Source organism: Coturnix japonica, chromosome 13 (genome assembly GCF_001577835.2).
Source record: "Coturnix japonica isolate 7356 chromosome 13, Coturnix japonica 2.1, whole genome shotgun sequence".
Lineage (NCBI taxonomy): Eukaryota > Metazoa > Chordata > Aves > Galliformes > Phasianidae > Coturnix > Coturnix japonica.
The window spans coordinates 4521085-4534938 of NC_029528.1; the positions used below are offsets into that span (position 1 = coordinate 4521085).

The window sequence follows — 13854 nt, forward strand, 5'->3', positions numbered from 1 at the left end:
GCCCTGCAACCCAAAACACATGTTTTGCCCTATGCCACATGCAGACCCACGAGGACAAGCACAGCTCAGCAAGCTCAGCATCCTTTTATTGCAGCATCTCCTGTGCATGTTGTGTGCAGCAGTGCTGGTGCAGCACAGCCAGCAGTGTGCTGGGACCTGCCACAGGCTGCCCCTTCCTTCTGCCCTGCCCCGGCCCATGGTGCTTCCTCAGGAATTCCCTCCCATGCGGGCTGTGCTGACCCCACAGTGCCTGGGCTGGATGAAGGGGCTGAGAAGAACTTACACATCCTGTTTTCCAAGAATTCTCCTTGCTTTGGAGAAGGTTTGGCTATCAGTCACACAGAGCAGGTAGGCACAGAGTGCTGGGCACAAGCAGCCTTCAGGATGGCCCTGTGGCCCTGCCAGCTCCACAGGTGTTGGAAGCACAGTGAGGTGGTCTTGTAGCTGGGGGCAGACACAAAGTGGTGATGGCAGTGGTGGCCAGGAACATCATGCTGCAAGCAGCCGGAGGACATTCAGCCCCACATAGTGACAGAGGAAGAAATGCACGAGGCCCAGGGTTGCTGCTGCAACGAGCACCCAGAGGACACCAGTGCTGAAGTAGATGGGGGCGAGCCTGGAGAGGAGAGACCAAGCATCACCGTGCTGCTGTGGGAATGCCTCTATCCCACCAAGGGTCTGAGAGGCAGCCCTGCCTCCAGAACCACCCCAAGGCCCATGCTCATGCTTGGTTCACACGACAGCCCTGAAACATCTTGAAGAGCTGAGTAAACTGTGACCAGCAATGGGCACTGGCTGGAGGTGTTACCTGTCTGAGGATGATGCTCTGTATCCCATAAAGTAGCAGTAGCGGGAGTAGAGATAGAGCAGGCCCAGGGCTGCAGCCAGACCTGTGGTTGAGAGAGATCACAGTGACTGCTCCAGAGGAGTTACAGAGCTCCCAGAACAAGAGCAGGAGAGGAATAGAGGCAGTGCCCACTGGCTCTGAACTCCTATCAGATGGTATTGCTGCCTAATTCATTGCTCAGAGTGTGAGCAGGACCCAAGGACAGAGGCAGCACTGCAGAACTGGCTGGTATGGGTTGGTATGGGGCTGCTCTCACCTTGGTGGAAGAAGAGTCCAGCCTGCCATAGGAGTGCCACAAAAATGGGAAAATACTCTGAGGAGTTCACCCTAGAGGGAAAGAGAAAAGTTATAAACAAGGGAAAGGAGGAAGATCACGTGGGACACAGGACTGACAGCAGAGATGCTGAATTTGAGCAGTCCCTCTCTTTTCCCCACTCAAAGCTCTCTGAGCCCACAGAGTCCCAGTGCCGACACTTACATCCATTAACTGGACCCCAGGGGAGGTGGGCACCTGCCAAAGTGCTGCAAGGCAACCCAGAAACTGAACAGCAAAGCAAAGGAAGGGCAGTGCCACCTGACAGGAGTGCTGCAAAGGAGAGCTGAGAGGAGTTTCTTACTGTGCTCGAAAGATCCGCTCAAATTCAGGTGGGCCTGAGATGTTGGGAGGAGAAACGCCAAACGTGCGCCTGGCGTGGATCACCTGCAGGAAGAAGTAGGCTGCAGCAAAGGAGAGAAAGGTGGCATGGGTCAGTCATTGGGATGGGCCTGTGGCCAGGGGGCTGTTAAGGGGCAAGGGGGGAATGTCCTGCAGCTTCCTCCTGACCTCACAGCCCCACATCACAGCGAGAGCCGGGCACATGCAGACAAGGCAAAGGAATGTAGCAGTGCAATGGCGAAGCAAGCAGTATGCAGACACATACAGCCACTGGATTTCTGGTTTCTTTCTTCCATGGTCAACAAACCACCTATAACCTGTACAAACAGTAAGAGTTCTGACACACTTTGTTGATCTTTGTTTTTTTTCCCCTTCTGAATTCCAGTAGCCAAGCAGAGACGGAGCTGATGTCACAGATAAGCCACCCAGATGCTGAGGTCTTGCAGCGCGGAGCCCTAGTTAAGGAAGATTCCATGTAACCCACCTCATCCCATACACTTTATGCTACGATCTACACCAACTTCAAGAGCTTCTGCAAATCCATGTTTCAAATAAGGAAGAGAAGACTGACCAAAAGATATCTCACCAAGGGAGGTGTGTTAGTTCCGGGGAAGGGCGTTTAGCAGGCTGGCGTGCCAGGCACTCTTATTTTTTTTAATGTTGGAAAACCACTCAAGAAATCACTCACCAAAAGCAGCAAAGTGGCAGCATGGCAGCAGAAACACAGCGTGGAAGTGAAAGGAAGTAATGGAGGTATGGTAGAACAACACAGGTGGTATCTGGGCATGAGTATACGATGGTCCCTACCTTGCTCCAGCACCCCAAGAACTGTGACGGCAGCCAGCAGATGGATCTGCTCCAACATAGTGACACTGTAAAGCCTGACTTCCCAAGCAGGAGCTCCTCTGGCCAGGTCCAGTCCTTGCTGACACGTTGGTCGGTGGTGGTGCAGGCAGCACAGTCTTGCCCTAAGTGAAAAGTTCTGTATGCAGCACTACAAGCTAGGACTGCAGCTTGCCCACTACCTTGTGCACAGTGGCAGACAAAGGTCTGATAGAGAATTCCACTCCCACCCTCCCTTTTCCAGGAATACAATATGAGGAAGTGGGAAAGCCAGCAGAAACCTCACAGGAGAGATAAGAGAGGAGAACGGGGGGATGGATCTCAGCAGTCTAGCTAGCTCTTCACTGGGGTAATGGGTCCAGCAAAGGCCAATGCACGTCCCTCCTTTGATGCAGCACAAGAAACTGCAGTCCTGCATGGCTGCTCTGCATTGTTCACAGCACAAATCACCACATTGGGGCATGCAGACCTTGTGCTCAAGTGTGGGCACAGAACACATTTGCTGCATGGGTATGGCACCAAATAAAGCCCAGCATGAAAACCTGCTGCAGATGTAGGACAGGGTGGGAACAAGTACAAAAGGTACGGATCTGCTTTGCATAGATGTGGGGTGAGTCCTGTACAACAGCCAGACACCAAGGGAGGGCTCTGAATCTTTTCCCTGTGCTGGGAAGGCTGAGAGCTGGGCACTTCTGCTCATTAAGTGCCAGTGAGCTCATTAAGCTTCACTATCACAGAAAACAAAATCAGACGGATGCAAGAGGAATTGCACTGTGTATCCTATGTCCTTGATGGACTTCCTAAGGAACAATGGGCAGGTGCTGGCTTTGTACCTCATTAGGGGATAGAGGCTCTCAAAGTGGCAGCACTCATGTCCCAGCTTGTTTCTCAAAACACCAAACACCATGTTTCAAGCTTCAGCTGTAAGGCTGTTTTATAGCAGAGCTGATCCACTTTCATTTCACCAACTGTTTATAAATATGAGAGAGGTTTGTTTTCTCAGCTCAGCTGTCAAAGAAATGAATCTGCCACTATGACTTTCAGTGCCAGCTCAGAAAGGGCAGAGGTCTCAGTGCTTGGTGCAGTTTCTTCTTCCCTCAGCTCCTGGCTGATCGCAGCCCGCTAGCAAAGGAAAATACAAAGCACAATGACTGAACAAGATCTGCACTCACACCTCAGCGGTGCAGCATGACCCGAGCTCAGTGCACGTAGGAAGACTTGGCCAGGAGATGTTTCAGAGGACCACATAGAGCGCTCCCATTCCCCGGATCATCACTAGTTGCAAAACAGCTCTGATATCATCTGCTGTACTCTAAATACAACAAAGGTTAGTAAAAAGATAAATGAAAAAACAAGCGCAGGCATCTCTCCCCTCCTCCCTCCCACATAACCACCATTTCTCAAGCTGCCTTTACCTCCTGCTGGCCACCACATTTATCTCTTTGCTGTTTGTGACCACAGCTCTTCATGTTTTCCATCCTCACTCAGTGTTAGGAGTGGGCTCTGGCACTCCCTGCAGGCACTAAATGCTACCTGAGGGGACTGGCCCCAGTGCCCAAAATTCCACCGATCACAGCAGCCACCAGCAGCCCCATGTGTGGATCCAGGCTGGGGGTTCCCCTTGCCTCCACCTCCATCCCACTAAGAGCTCACACCCAACCCAGCAGCTCTGCAGCCCCATGGCAGCTCACCCCATGCTCTTGGTTGGGCACGAGGCTCACCAGGCTGCGAGCAAAGGGCTCAGTGCCTGAGGGTGGCTGAGCAGGCCACCACATCCCCAAGAATGAGAGAGACCGGAGAAGGGGTGGGATGTCACCGCTGTCACCAGCCACATGCAATGACATTGGAAGAAGTATATTGCAAAACCTCACCCTCCGAGGCTGGCGCGGCCGAATTTCCTCACAATTGATGACAACGCTGCAGCTGCAGGTCCAGGCTGGGCATGGATTTACGGGGCTGGGAGCTAAAGGAACGCTGCCTGCTCCTCACTGCCGTCCCACTTGAATGTGGCACAGTGCAGAATCACTGCGCCTCCCACTGACTCATCGCAGGACTAATAGCTCTGTGCCCACGCTGCCAGGGCATCTGCCACCTCCTCCTGCGGCCATTAATCACTCCTGCCTCCTTGTTACCACTTCAGAGCAGTGCTGCAGGATGGTTTGTGATGCTGAGCTGGATTAAAAGTGATCTTGGAGGAAAAACAAGCAGCACAGAAAGCCCGGGGCAGCTTATGGCAGCGGAGTGCTTTGCTATACCAGTTTCTCCTTGGCAGCAGTGGGATGAGGAGAGGCCAGCAGAGCCCGGCAACGTCACACCCGGTAAGATTGCCCTGGAAATGCATTCCATCAAACTCTGCAGGCCAAGAGCTCTGTTAGTGGAAAAGGAAACAATTTACATCTCAGCAACTCACCCTTCAGCTGTGAAGCACGGCAGCTCCTCGGCCTTCCAAAAATCACTGAAGTGTTTTCTAATATAGTTGGCACTTGTGCTTCCTTTTGCTTCTACTTCTGCAGCTGTTGAGTGCATCCAAATGCACTGAGATGGTTGAACTGCATGTGGGAACAGTCAGTGCCTCTTTAGCAGCCACATGGAAAGCAATTTTAGTTCAAAAGGATTAAAAGCCACATGTTTAAAAAAAAATAAAATGCTTTCAGTTCAAAACTATTCAAAGCCCCAGAGGAAAACAAAGAAACACAAACCCTGCCCATAAAGAAAATAAGAGGCCTTGGGGTTCAAAAGATGAGCCCCCAGGCCTTGGTGTGGCCAGCAGAGCCCCCCTCAGGCTGGGAGGGAGGCAAACAACTGGCAGTTTCTCTCTGCCATCAGCATCTCTTGAGATGTCCTCAGAATTCTCAGGTTTTGCAGCTGCAAAAGGAATTGCAGGAAGAAAATACGTGGCATGAAGACAGGAATTCATAATTCTGTCCCTTGGTAGCACAGCGCTGGCCAAGCTCGGCCACTCCTAAGGAGCAGGGATGGCCGCAGTTTCTGCTCTGTAGATGTCACCAAGGCTCCCTGGAGGCTCAGATATCACTTGGGTGGCTGCCCAGCCTGGGCATTTTGCAATGACTTTTGAGGGCAAAATCAGTCTTCTATGGGATTCTTTAACCGTGTCCCAGCAGCCCTAAGGACAGTGATCTTCATGTCAGGAGGGACAAAGTGCTTCATCAGCAATAGGAGGAGCTTCACTGCAAAGCCTTTGGGAAACGGTGGGAATGAGTCTGTGATACTCATTTAGTCAGGGATAATTTGGAGAATATTTTTTTTAGTAATTCTTTATTCTGAAGATATTTGGTGACCTTTACGTGTATGAATATTACATCTGGCCAGAGCCCATATCCATACATAAGCAGCGCTATATTGCTGCCCTTACTCACCTCATCCAGCATCAAAAGGAAAATGGCCAAAATCTCTTAAAGATATGTGAGCAGGGAAGTTCAGCCCCTCCCTTGTCCAGCCCAGCCTCAGTGCTGTCACACGGAGCAGCTCCTCTGCCAGTTCTCCTACTCCTTTTTCAGCAGAACGGCAGAAAAAACATTGGAGTGAAAAAGAACAACAGCAAAAGGGCGGCTGCACTTCTGGCAGAGCAAACAAGAGTCAATTATGGGAGGAATACTGCAGAAAGCAGGGATGGGAAGGATCTCCTCCAGTGGTGGGACACACACTTATTACTATCCTATAGTGATGTGGGGAAAAACAACGGCAGGGCTGCCTTCAGGCCATGTGGAAATGCTTCCAAGGTTGTAAGCAAGGTGGCTTGTCTGTCCTGAATTACAGGGTAAGGGAGCATTGTGCTCACTGCCAGGTGGGGGTCAGGGGGGGCTGAGGGTATGGAGGGGCCCAATTGCAGTGCAGGTGGCTGTGGGGGACCTGGGACATGGAACATGGCACGAGCAGGATGGACAGCTGCTTCCTGCAGGGAAAGGCACTGAAGGTGACAGTAGAAGGCTGGCAGGGGCCTGGGAAGCAGGCTGCAGTCGGACATCACAAGGGCGAGGTGTGAGCTGAGAAGGAATTAGTTCCTGGTTAGCAGCTGGGACTCTTTTGTTCAGATGCCTTTGCTCAGTCAAGCCTGAGCTGACCTGAGTGCAGCGGGCAGCAGAGCACACCACGTGCCCAGGGCAGGTCCTGAGCTCCAGGCTGTCCCCATGGCAGCCCACAGCGCACCATAATAGTGGCAGTGCAGGGTTCTGAGCCTTTCTGTCCCACTCCAGTCTTGCAAAGCAGAGCTGCAAGGACCTGCTCCAGCATCGCTCTTCCTTCCAGCACCTGCTGGTTCCCCACACCACATCATGCCCCCCAGCTCAGGGTGTTGCCTCACAGCGGCTGCATTTTGGGACAGTGAGGTGAAAGCCTGGACTGCGAGTTAGGAACCCGTGCTCTTCCCAGAGGCATTTCAGAAGCAGCCAAGGAGCCTTCAGGCACCAGGAGCTTTTGCAAAAGCTGGGGAGCTGCCCCTCAATGACCGCTCACACTGAGACAGGAACCGCTTGAAAAACAGCTGGGTTTGTTTTTAGGGTGTGTATTAGAATAGAACAGCCAGAAACCTTGCAAAATACCAGACCTTCCTGCACATCCTCACCCCCAGCCACATGCAGGCTGCGTGGCAGTGTACTGCAGGGCAGCCAGCTCTGCTCCCTGCCATAGGCTGCTGCCCACACTGGGTTTGGTGGGCAGATCTGATAGAACCACCACTGTCACTTCTCCTCTGCTAATGAACATCACTGTGCCACTCAAGGAAAAAGAGTTTAATTTAAACTTGCTCTCTTTGCTACACAAATTGCTCCTGAGCCATCGTGCTTTCGACACATTGTTTAAGAAACATACAGATGTCACACCTGTGATTTGTGCAGGCAGTGTCAACAAGCAGGATGGGCAGTACCAGCCTGTGGATGCCACTGCATCACACCTAAGGAATCCCACTGCTCTGCAGCCACCTGCCTGCTGCTCACTGCTCAGAACTGGGATGCTGCCCAGGAGCTTCGTGCTCAGTCCTGGAGGCGGCCACAACCATGAACAAAATTCCCCACAACAAAGTTATACCCCGTGTGTCCTCGCTATGCCTGCAAGATGGTGTTCATCTCCTCTGTGATGGGAGCAGCTTTCAGCTGAGTCCAGCATGGCAAAGCAGGATCAGGCACAGCACGCAGGAGCTCAGCTCTCTGTATGGGGATCTCTGGTGCTGCTCACCGCAGTTTCCCATCACAATCCGGCCCTTTTCCTCAATGCCAGCAGACATCCCAGACGTTGCTATGTCCCACACAGTTTCAGAGATTACTTGTGACAGCTTGTTTGCTTTGTCTTGGTCTTCTCATCCGAATACACCTCTTAAATTGTTGGCTGTTGCTATAGTTCTGCAAACAACAAAGAAAAATTTGCCCTGCCTCCTGCAGGCAGCAGATCTGCAGTATCTGTGTGACAGCTGAGCTCGTGGCAGCAGAAAGAACAGCACGGGAAAATAAGAAGGAGGTTATACAAAATAAAGGGATCTTAGGGAACTCAATCCCACATTCCTCCATTTGCCCAAGAGGAGCAGTGGAGGTTCTCATAGTCAATATTCACTAAGCCACTGAGAAAGAACTAACATCAGTCCATGTGCCTGCTCATTGTTCGCTGATACCATCCAATCCCATAAGAATGCTGCCCGGGCAGAGGCAGCCAAACAGGACTGCAGTGCTCTGGCATCCCCAGACCAGTCATTGTTTGCTGGGGTGGCTGCCAGGCTTCCTGGCACAGGGCTGCACTGAGAGCTGGAGGGCTCCTGGACGGTCACAGCCCCTGAGTGGGGATTCTGCGAGATGAATAACACTAAGGGGGTCAACCCGACATCCTTACAGAGTTACCTTTAATTCAGTGCCGTCTGGAAGTCTTATTAAGAAACTGCTAGTCTGTAATTGTTAACTTCTGCCAAAGAAGGAAGCGGCTGCTCTGTTGTGCAGGACTTCTCAGTGCCTGTGTAGCTATTGCTAAAACAAACAGGCAGATCTCTCTCATTTCTAACAGGTTCAGTGTTTACAGAAGGTTGATGCTGTCAGCTGTTATCTGCAGAACGCTCCTTTTCCTCCAGAGAAAATGAATTCCATCTCCTCCCTGAGTGTTCCAGTGTTCACCATTTCATCCACCAGTGACCTCCTTAACCCTAAATACAGGGATTCTTAACCACGTGTATGCAGGTATATTAGATTTTTATTACGTATTGATTTCCACTGTATGTATATGGATTAATCAGATATATGTTTAAAACTCTGTAGAGTTTTAAGAGCTGTAAAGCAGGCACTGGTTCAGCAACCAGTGATAAATCAAGTAAGCCATCAGGAAGATGCTCCATTTATCACAGGGATTTTGCTGAGCTTCCATCACATCTGCATCTTTTCATTCTTAAAGGAGGATCTGTTTGGATGTTCTATGTGGGTGCCCCATGAAAGCCAAAGGAGCTATGGATGGCAGTGACTGGTTCAAGCTCTGTGTGCAGATACTTGCTGTCCCCTGAAGCAGAGACTTTGTTTCTAATACAGCCTGAATCAGACGTCACGTTTCATTCCTCCTCAGGCTTTAGCTTCCACCGAGCTGAGCAGCAGCACACCCTCACAATGGGATCTATTCCTTTCAGTTATAAAGCTCAGCCCATGATTAATTCAGCTCTCAGGTGATAAGATCTAACTCCAAACTATCTAACCTGAGAGACAGCAGAGGTAGTCACGTTTCACTCGTGTAACCTTACCCGTTCCCTCCCTCCTGCTCCACACAGAACCTCCTGACCCGGGCCCATCATTTCCCTATCACCAACACACCCACTGAGGCCTCTCCTTCCCCGAGCTCTGTTTGCTCTGAGAACAGCCAGCTCTCTGAGGTTTCCTCCTCCACACCTGCACGGGTTTCTACATGACAAAGCTTCTGTGTCCTCCAAACCACCAGAGAACACCGCACTGTTAGTTTCAGTGCACACTCTGCAGCGCTGCTCTTCAGCCTGTGACTCACCCACTGCCTGAGATGCTGTTACACAGCTGTGCTCCACGAAGGATTTCTGAGTTTCCCACTGCTGAAGGCACACTCAGCTCTCCTCCCTCAAACCAGAGGAACGTGGGCCATCTCTCACTTACATCCTTGCTCATGTGCTTTGCTTTAAAAAACCCTCTCAATTTGGAAACACCAGAGAGCATCAGTTCCTTACACTGCCCATTCATCTCAGCAGCGGCTACAGCAAGATCCAACCTCTGCATTAAACCCGGTGGGAGCAGTAAAGCTGCTGGGAGGGCTCTGCCGTTCCCTTGCCCGGAGCGGAGCCTTTTATAAGGAAAGCTCCGTGAATTGCATTGACGCTCCCCGCAGATGGCGGCCCCAGCGCTGCCCTAAGGCCGGGAGCCGCTCGGGTGGCAGCGGAGCGCTGTGTGCATTCCTGCCGCCAGGCAGCGCTGTGCAGCTGCGGATGTGGGCAGCACGGAGCCTGGCTCCGCCCCGGGGCAGCACGGCGGGATGCAGCAGCAAAGAGCAACGCTGTCATTTTCGATGGGTAAAAATAAACGAGGTGTCCGAGCTCTTTTCTAAGCAATAACGGCACGGCAGAGGAGCGACACCGGCAGGGCGCAGGCTGAGAAGTCCCAGGGCATCTCTCCAGGCTCGTGATGACGAGCTGCTCCTCGGGACGGCTGCCCCTTGTTTCTCAGCATGGAGTCCCTCCTGCTGCCGACTGACACAGCTCCATTTGGTGGCTCAAAGGGTCCCAAGCTCAGCTGTCCACCTGGGCCGGGTTTGGTTTTGGCCGGTGCAGGTGTGTGCTCCATCCCCAGAGCAGGAGGAAGGAGTGTGTGGTAGTGCAGAGAGAAACGGGCTCAGCATGAAACCACCAGTGAGATTAAAGTGAAAACAACAAGGAAACTGAGTGTATAAACATGAAGCTCAGATTCCAGTGGGAGCCACACCTGCATTTCTGTCTGCTCTAAAAGGTGGTGATGTTCTGTTGGTCAGACATGGACAGAGGCACACAGAAACCACAGGGATGTACTGCAGCTCCAGCAGCGCTGTGAGCAGCAGAGCCGCGGCCTTGTGGAGCTTGTGGAGCACTGAGTTAAGTGCTGCTCAGTCCCTGTTTGCTGATCTCAGCAGTAGGATGGGGCAGGCAGCAGGGTGAGGTGGCCTTGGATGTGGCTGGTGGAGCACTGGTTCTGCCTGAGTTTGTGGGGCTGCATCATGGGGCAGCGCTGGCCCTTGGTGCCCGGTTCTTTGTGCTGGAGGCTGAGGGCTGTGCTGGGTGCAGCCCTGGCCATGGGGCCTGGCTGAGTGGGAGAAGTGTGGCTTCCTACCCCTCACTTCCCCAGCTAATAAATGCCATTTAACTGTTTTCTCATTCCCTGTGGTGGAATCTTGGTTTCCTTTATTCAATCACTGTCAAAACTGAAGGTGTTTGGAAACTTGAGGTTGAGAATGGTAAATATTTGTGTTCTCCAATAAACAAACAGCTTTGTTGGCAAAACAACCACTCCTAAATAAAACAAACATCAGCCCTGAGCTGACAGCCCACCCTGCGGCCAAACCCCACGAGGTCCAACTCTGCTGCCCGTGCCCAGCCAAGCTCACAGAGAAAGGCCTCGAGTGAGAGCACAGACATGTGAAGGGGACATCTGGAGGGAACCTTGGTGCAAATCACATCTGCTCTCCGAGAGAAAGGATGGAAAAGGGCACAGCCAGCACCAAATGGTGCTCAGCAGCCTGCTGCAGCGCCTATAGGAGCTACCAAACCTGTGCACAACCCAAGGGAGCCATCATGACCGTCAGAACCATGGTTACTAACTATGTTCAAACTAAACTTACACCTCATCTTGTCTTGCATAACTCTGACCTCCTGGGTTACAGGAGTTTCCTATAAAGTTCCCCTCTCACGGGCACTTCCTCACCCCTACACTTACACCACCAGATGGATTGTTTGTCGTCTTCCACTTCATTCCGCACCTCCCCATCTCCTCCCACCCATCTGCTACAGCTCTGCTTCCAGCTCTCTGCTGCATCTTCCCTCCACTACTTCTCCTCCCCTTGTTACAATTAATCCATAACATTTCTTACATCCACATTTATTACCTTTGAAAACAGCAGGCCTTTATTTTTAGCTTCAGTTGGGCCCCTCTGTTTTGACGAAGTCAGTGTATCTTTCCCTGCCCCTTTCCCAGGCGTGCTCTCCAGAGATGTCACTGTAAAGGAACAGTTTCCATCAAAGCATACCAGGGCACGTGGACATTGCCCCGTAGAGATGTGAGCTTGTCTTCCCTCCTGCGGTGCAAAGTTTGAAAGAGCAAAAGTCAGTGCTCTCCTGCTGATCATCTGCCTTTACTGCCTGTTATCTGCCAGCACGGCCCCACTGATGTCCCGCAGCCCCGACCTGCCTGATTTTCCATTCATTTCTTACCAGCTTTCCAGGGGAGAAAGAGATCTGAGCAGATCTCCAGCTAATTCTTGAAATGCAAGGAGGGAATTAAGGAAGCAGGAATTCCTCAGAGATCAGGCTCAGAGGGAACCAAGAACAGAAAGTAAAAGCTGGAAGTGCAGCAGGTTTCTCTCATAGCAGGGCAGAAAAGCCGCCCAAAGCCGTGGTTTGCCCAGAAGCAGAAGGTTCAACTCTTTCCTCTGAGTTCTGTCTGTTCTGGATGGGGGAGCTCAGCCTTTTCCAGCCTTGCCACACTGCCCACTTCTTCTGCCTTTCAGAATTTACCTCTAAAATCAGAGAACAGCACAGTGTGCTTCACAGGCAATCCCTGGTGGAAACTGACAGATCTGCTTCAGTGTCTGAACAAACATAAATGAAAACCATTGAAAACCAATGAATATCTCAACAACGTCATCTCTGCAGTGTGGTATCTGCCATCCCTCTTTCTTCCACTGCCCTGGCACAGCTGAGCCTGGCCTAAAAATACCACCTGCTTGGCTGCCAGAGCACTGAGACCTCTGTGCGTGGTCATTCTGTTCCCTTCAGTCCTCCTTTTTTCTTCTATCCCCTTTTTTTTCTTGGACCAGCTTTCTGCCCTGTGTGGATTTTGTATTATTTTAACCTCAGTTTAAACACCTCAATAATCCCAGAGCATGATACGCTTTTAGCAGCTTGTATTTGTTTTTAACTGGCTCTTTTTGTCCCCAGATGACAAAGCAGAGCGGGCAGCAAACGGGCTTCAGGGCTGCCTGTGCCATGATTCAGCAGTCCTAAAAGGAAGGAATGCCTGCTTTTTTTGGGAGAGGGTGGGGGAGAGCAGGAAGGCATGTGTGACTGCTGGGTGTGTGTGAGTGTGTGACTGCCGTGACTGTGTTTGTGCATTGCCTTCCCAGAGCTCGTGTGATTGGAGCACAGCGTTCTGCTGCCCTGCAAGCTATGCTGGAGGTAATAGCCTGTTTCAAAAGAGGGACTTGGATGGTACCTGGCAAAAACTGCATTTTGCCCAGGGAGGAGATGGAACATGCTAAATTAAACACCTTTGTTACCTTTTAGAGCATTGGTTTCTTATTTAAGACACTTGGTATCTCACCTGCTGCCTGTCGTTTGGGGCTGCTTCCCTGCCTGTCTCTCCGCATTCAGGCTGGGCGCAGCTCAGCTGACAGCGAGGCACAGGAGCCAGCTCGGTGGCTTTGGGGTAAACTGCGACCATCAGATCCCAAACTTCAGCACAAGCGGGATTTGCTGATTGACCTCATTTATGCTGAGCCTCATTTCCGAGCTGGGTCAGTGCCGGCATTGTCCTCACGGGGTGGAATTTTCTCTGCGAGGAGACGTAACGCTGCTGACTCACCGCGTCGGCTCAGAGCAGAACGACGTTTGTAAAGGAAAACCCCCCTTCCCTGCTCCCCGGAGGCCACAGCCGGCACCGGGACGTTCGGCTTCAGCTCCCACGGGCGGCACAGCGGAGGCAGGGCCTGCTCCGCTCCCCTCAGCCCTCAGCCCTTCCTTCCGCCACCAGAACCGTTACTTCTGCATCCCCGCCCTCCTCCGCTCGTCTGGCCTCACAGACACCCTGACACAACCGCATCGCTTCCTTCGGGAACCCGGCGTTACACAAGGCCTGCAAGGCCTCTTGCCCGGCCCCAGGCCCACACCCTCAGCTCAGCCTGTGACTAAGGGGTACCAGACACACAGATATTTTCCTAACAGGCTGAAAACGCTTTCCGAGGGGTTAAAGAAACACCAGGGAGCGATGAAGGTGAACGAGCCCCAGCAGTACGAGCAGCTCCCGGCACAGCAGCGAGCGAGGCCGAACCCTGCTACAAGGCCGAGCCCCGCTATGGGGCCTAACCCCGCTACGAGGCCGAACCCCGCTGTGAGGCCTAACCCCGCTACGAGGCCTTAACCCCGCTATGAGGCCTAACCCCGCTACGGGGCCTTAACCCCGCTGTGAGGCCTAACCCCGCTACGGGGCCTTAACCCCGCTCTGAAGCCTAACCCCGCTGTGAGGCGATGCGCCCAGGCCGCAGCCCCGGCCGTGCCCCCACCACAGAGAGCGGCCGTGTCCCCGCCCACATCTCAACGGCCTCCCCT

General features: G+C 52.4%; 1 protein-coding gene across 11 annotated transcripts; it reads right to left on the reverse strand.

Moving 5' to 3' along the window:
* Window positions 1–65: 65 nt before the first annotated feature.
* LOC107320232 (leukotriene C4 synthase-like) lies at window positions 66–13848 on the reverse strand. 11 transcript variants are annotated; one of them, XM_032447480.1, is made up of 12 exons: window positions 13760–13848; window positions 12851–13081; window positions 11418–12119; window positions 4756–7699; window positions 4217–4674; window positions 3520–3657; window positions 2310–2470; window positions 1671–1819; window positions 1465–1547; window positions 1104–1174; window positions 809–890; window positions 66–616 (listed from the first exon to the last, which is right to left on the reverse strand). In XM_032447480.1, the coding sequence occupies exons 6-12, from the start codon at window positions 3591–3593 to the stop codon at window positions 490–492; spliced, it is 747 nt and encodes a 248-aa protein (XP_032303371.1). In that variant the 5' UTR covers window positions 3594–3657; window positions 4217–4674; window positions 4756–7699; window positions 11418–12119; window positions 12851–13081; window positions 13760–13848; the 3' UTR covers window positions 66–489. The 11 variants fall into 11 exon arrangements, with proteins under 11 accessions (XP_032303371.1, XP_032303372.1, XP_032303370.1 ...); XM_032447481.1 differs by lacking the exon at window positions 13760–13848 and having other exon boundaries at window positions 11418–11527; window positions 12851–13746; XM_032447479.1 differs by lacking the exon at window positions 13760–13848 and having other exon boundaries at window positions 11418–11606; window positions 12851–13746.
* Window positions 13849–13854: the final 6 nt, after the last annotated feature.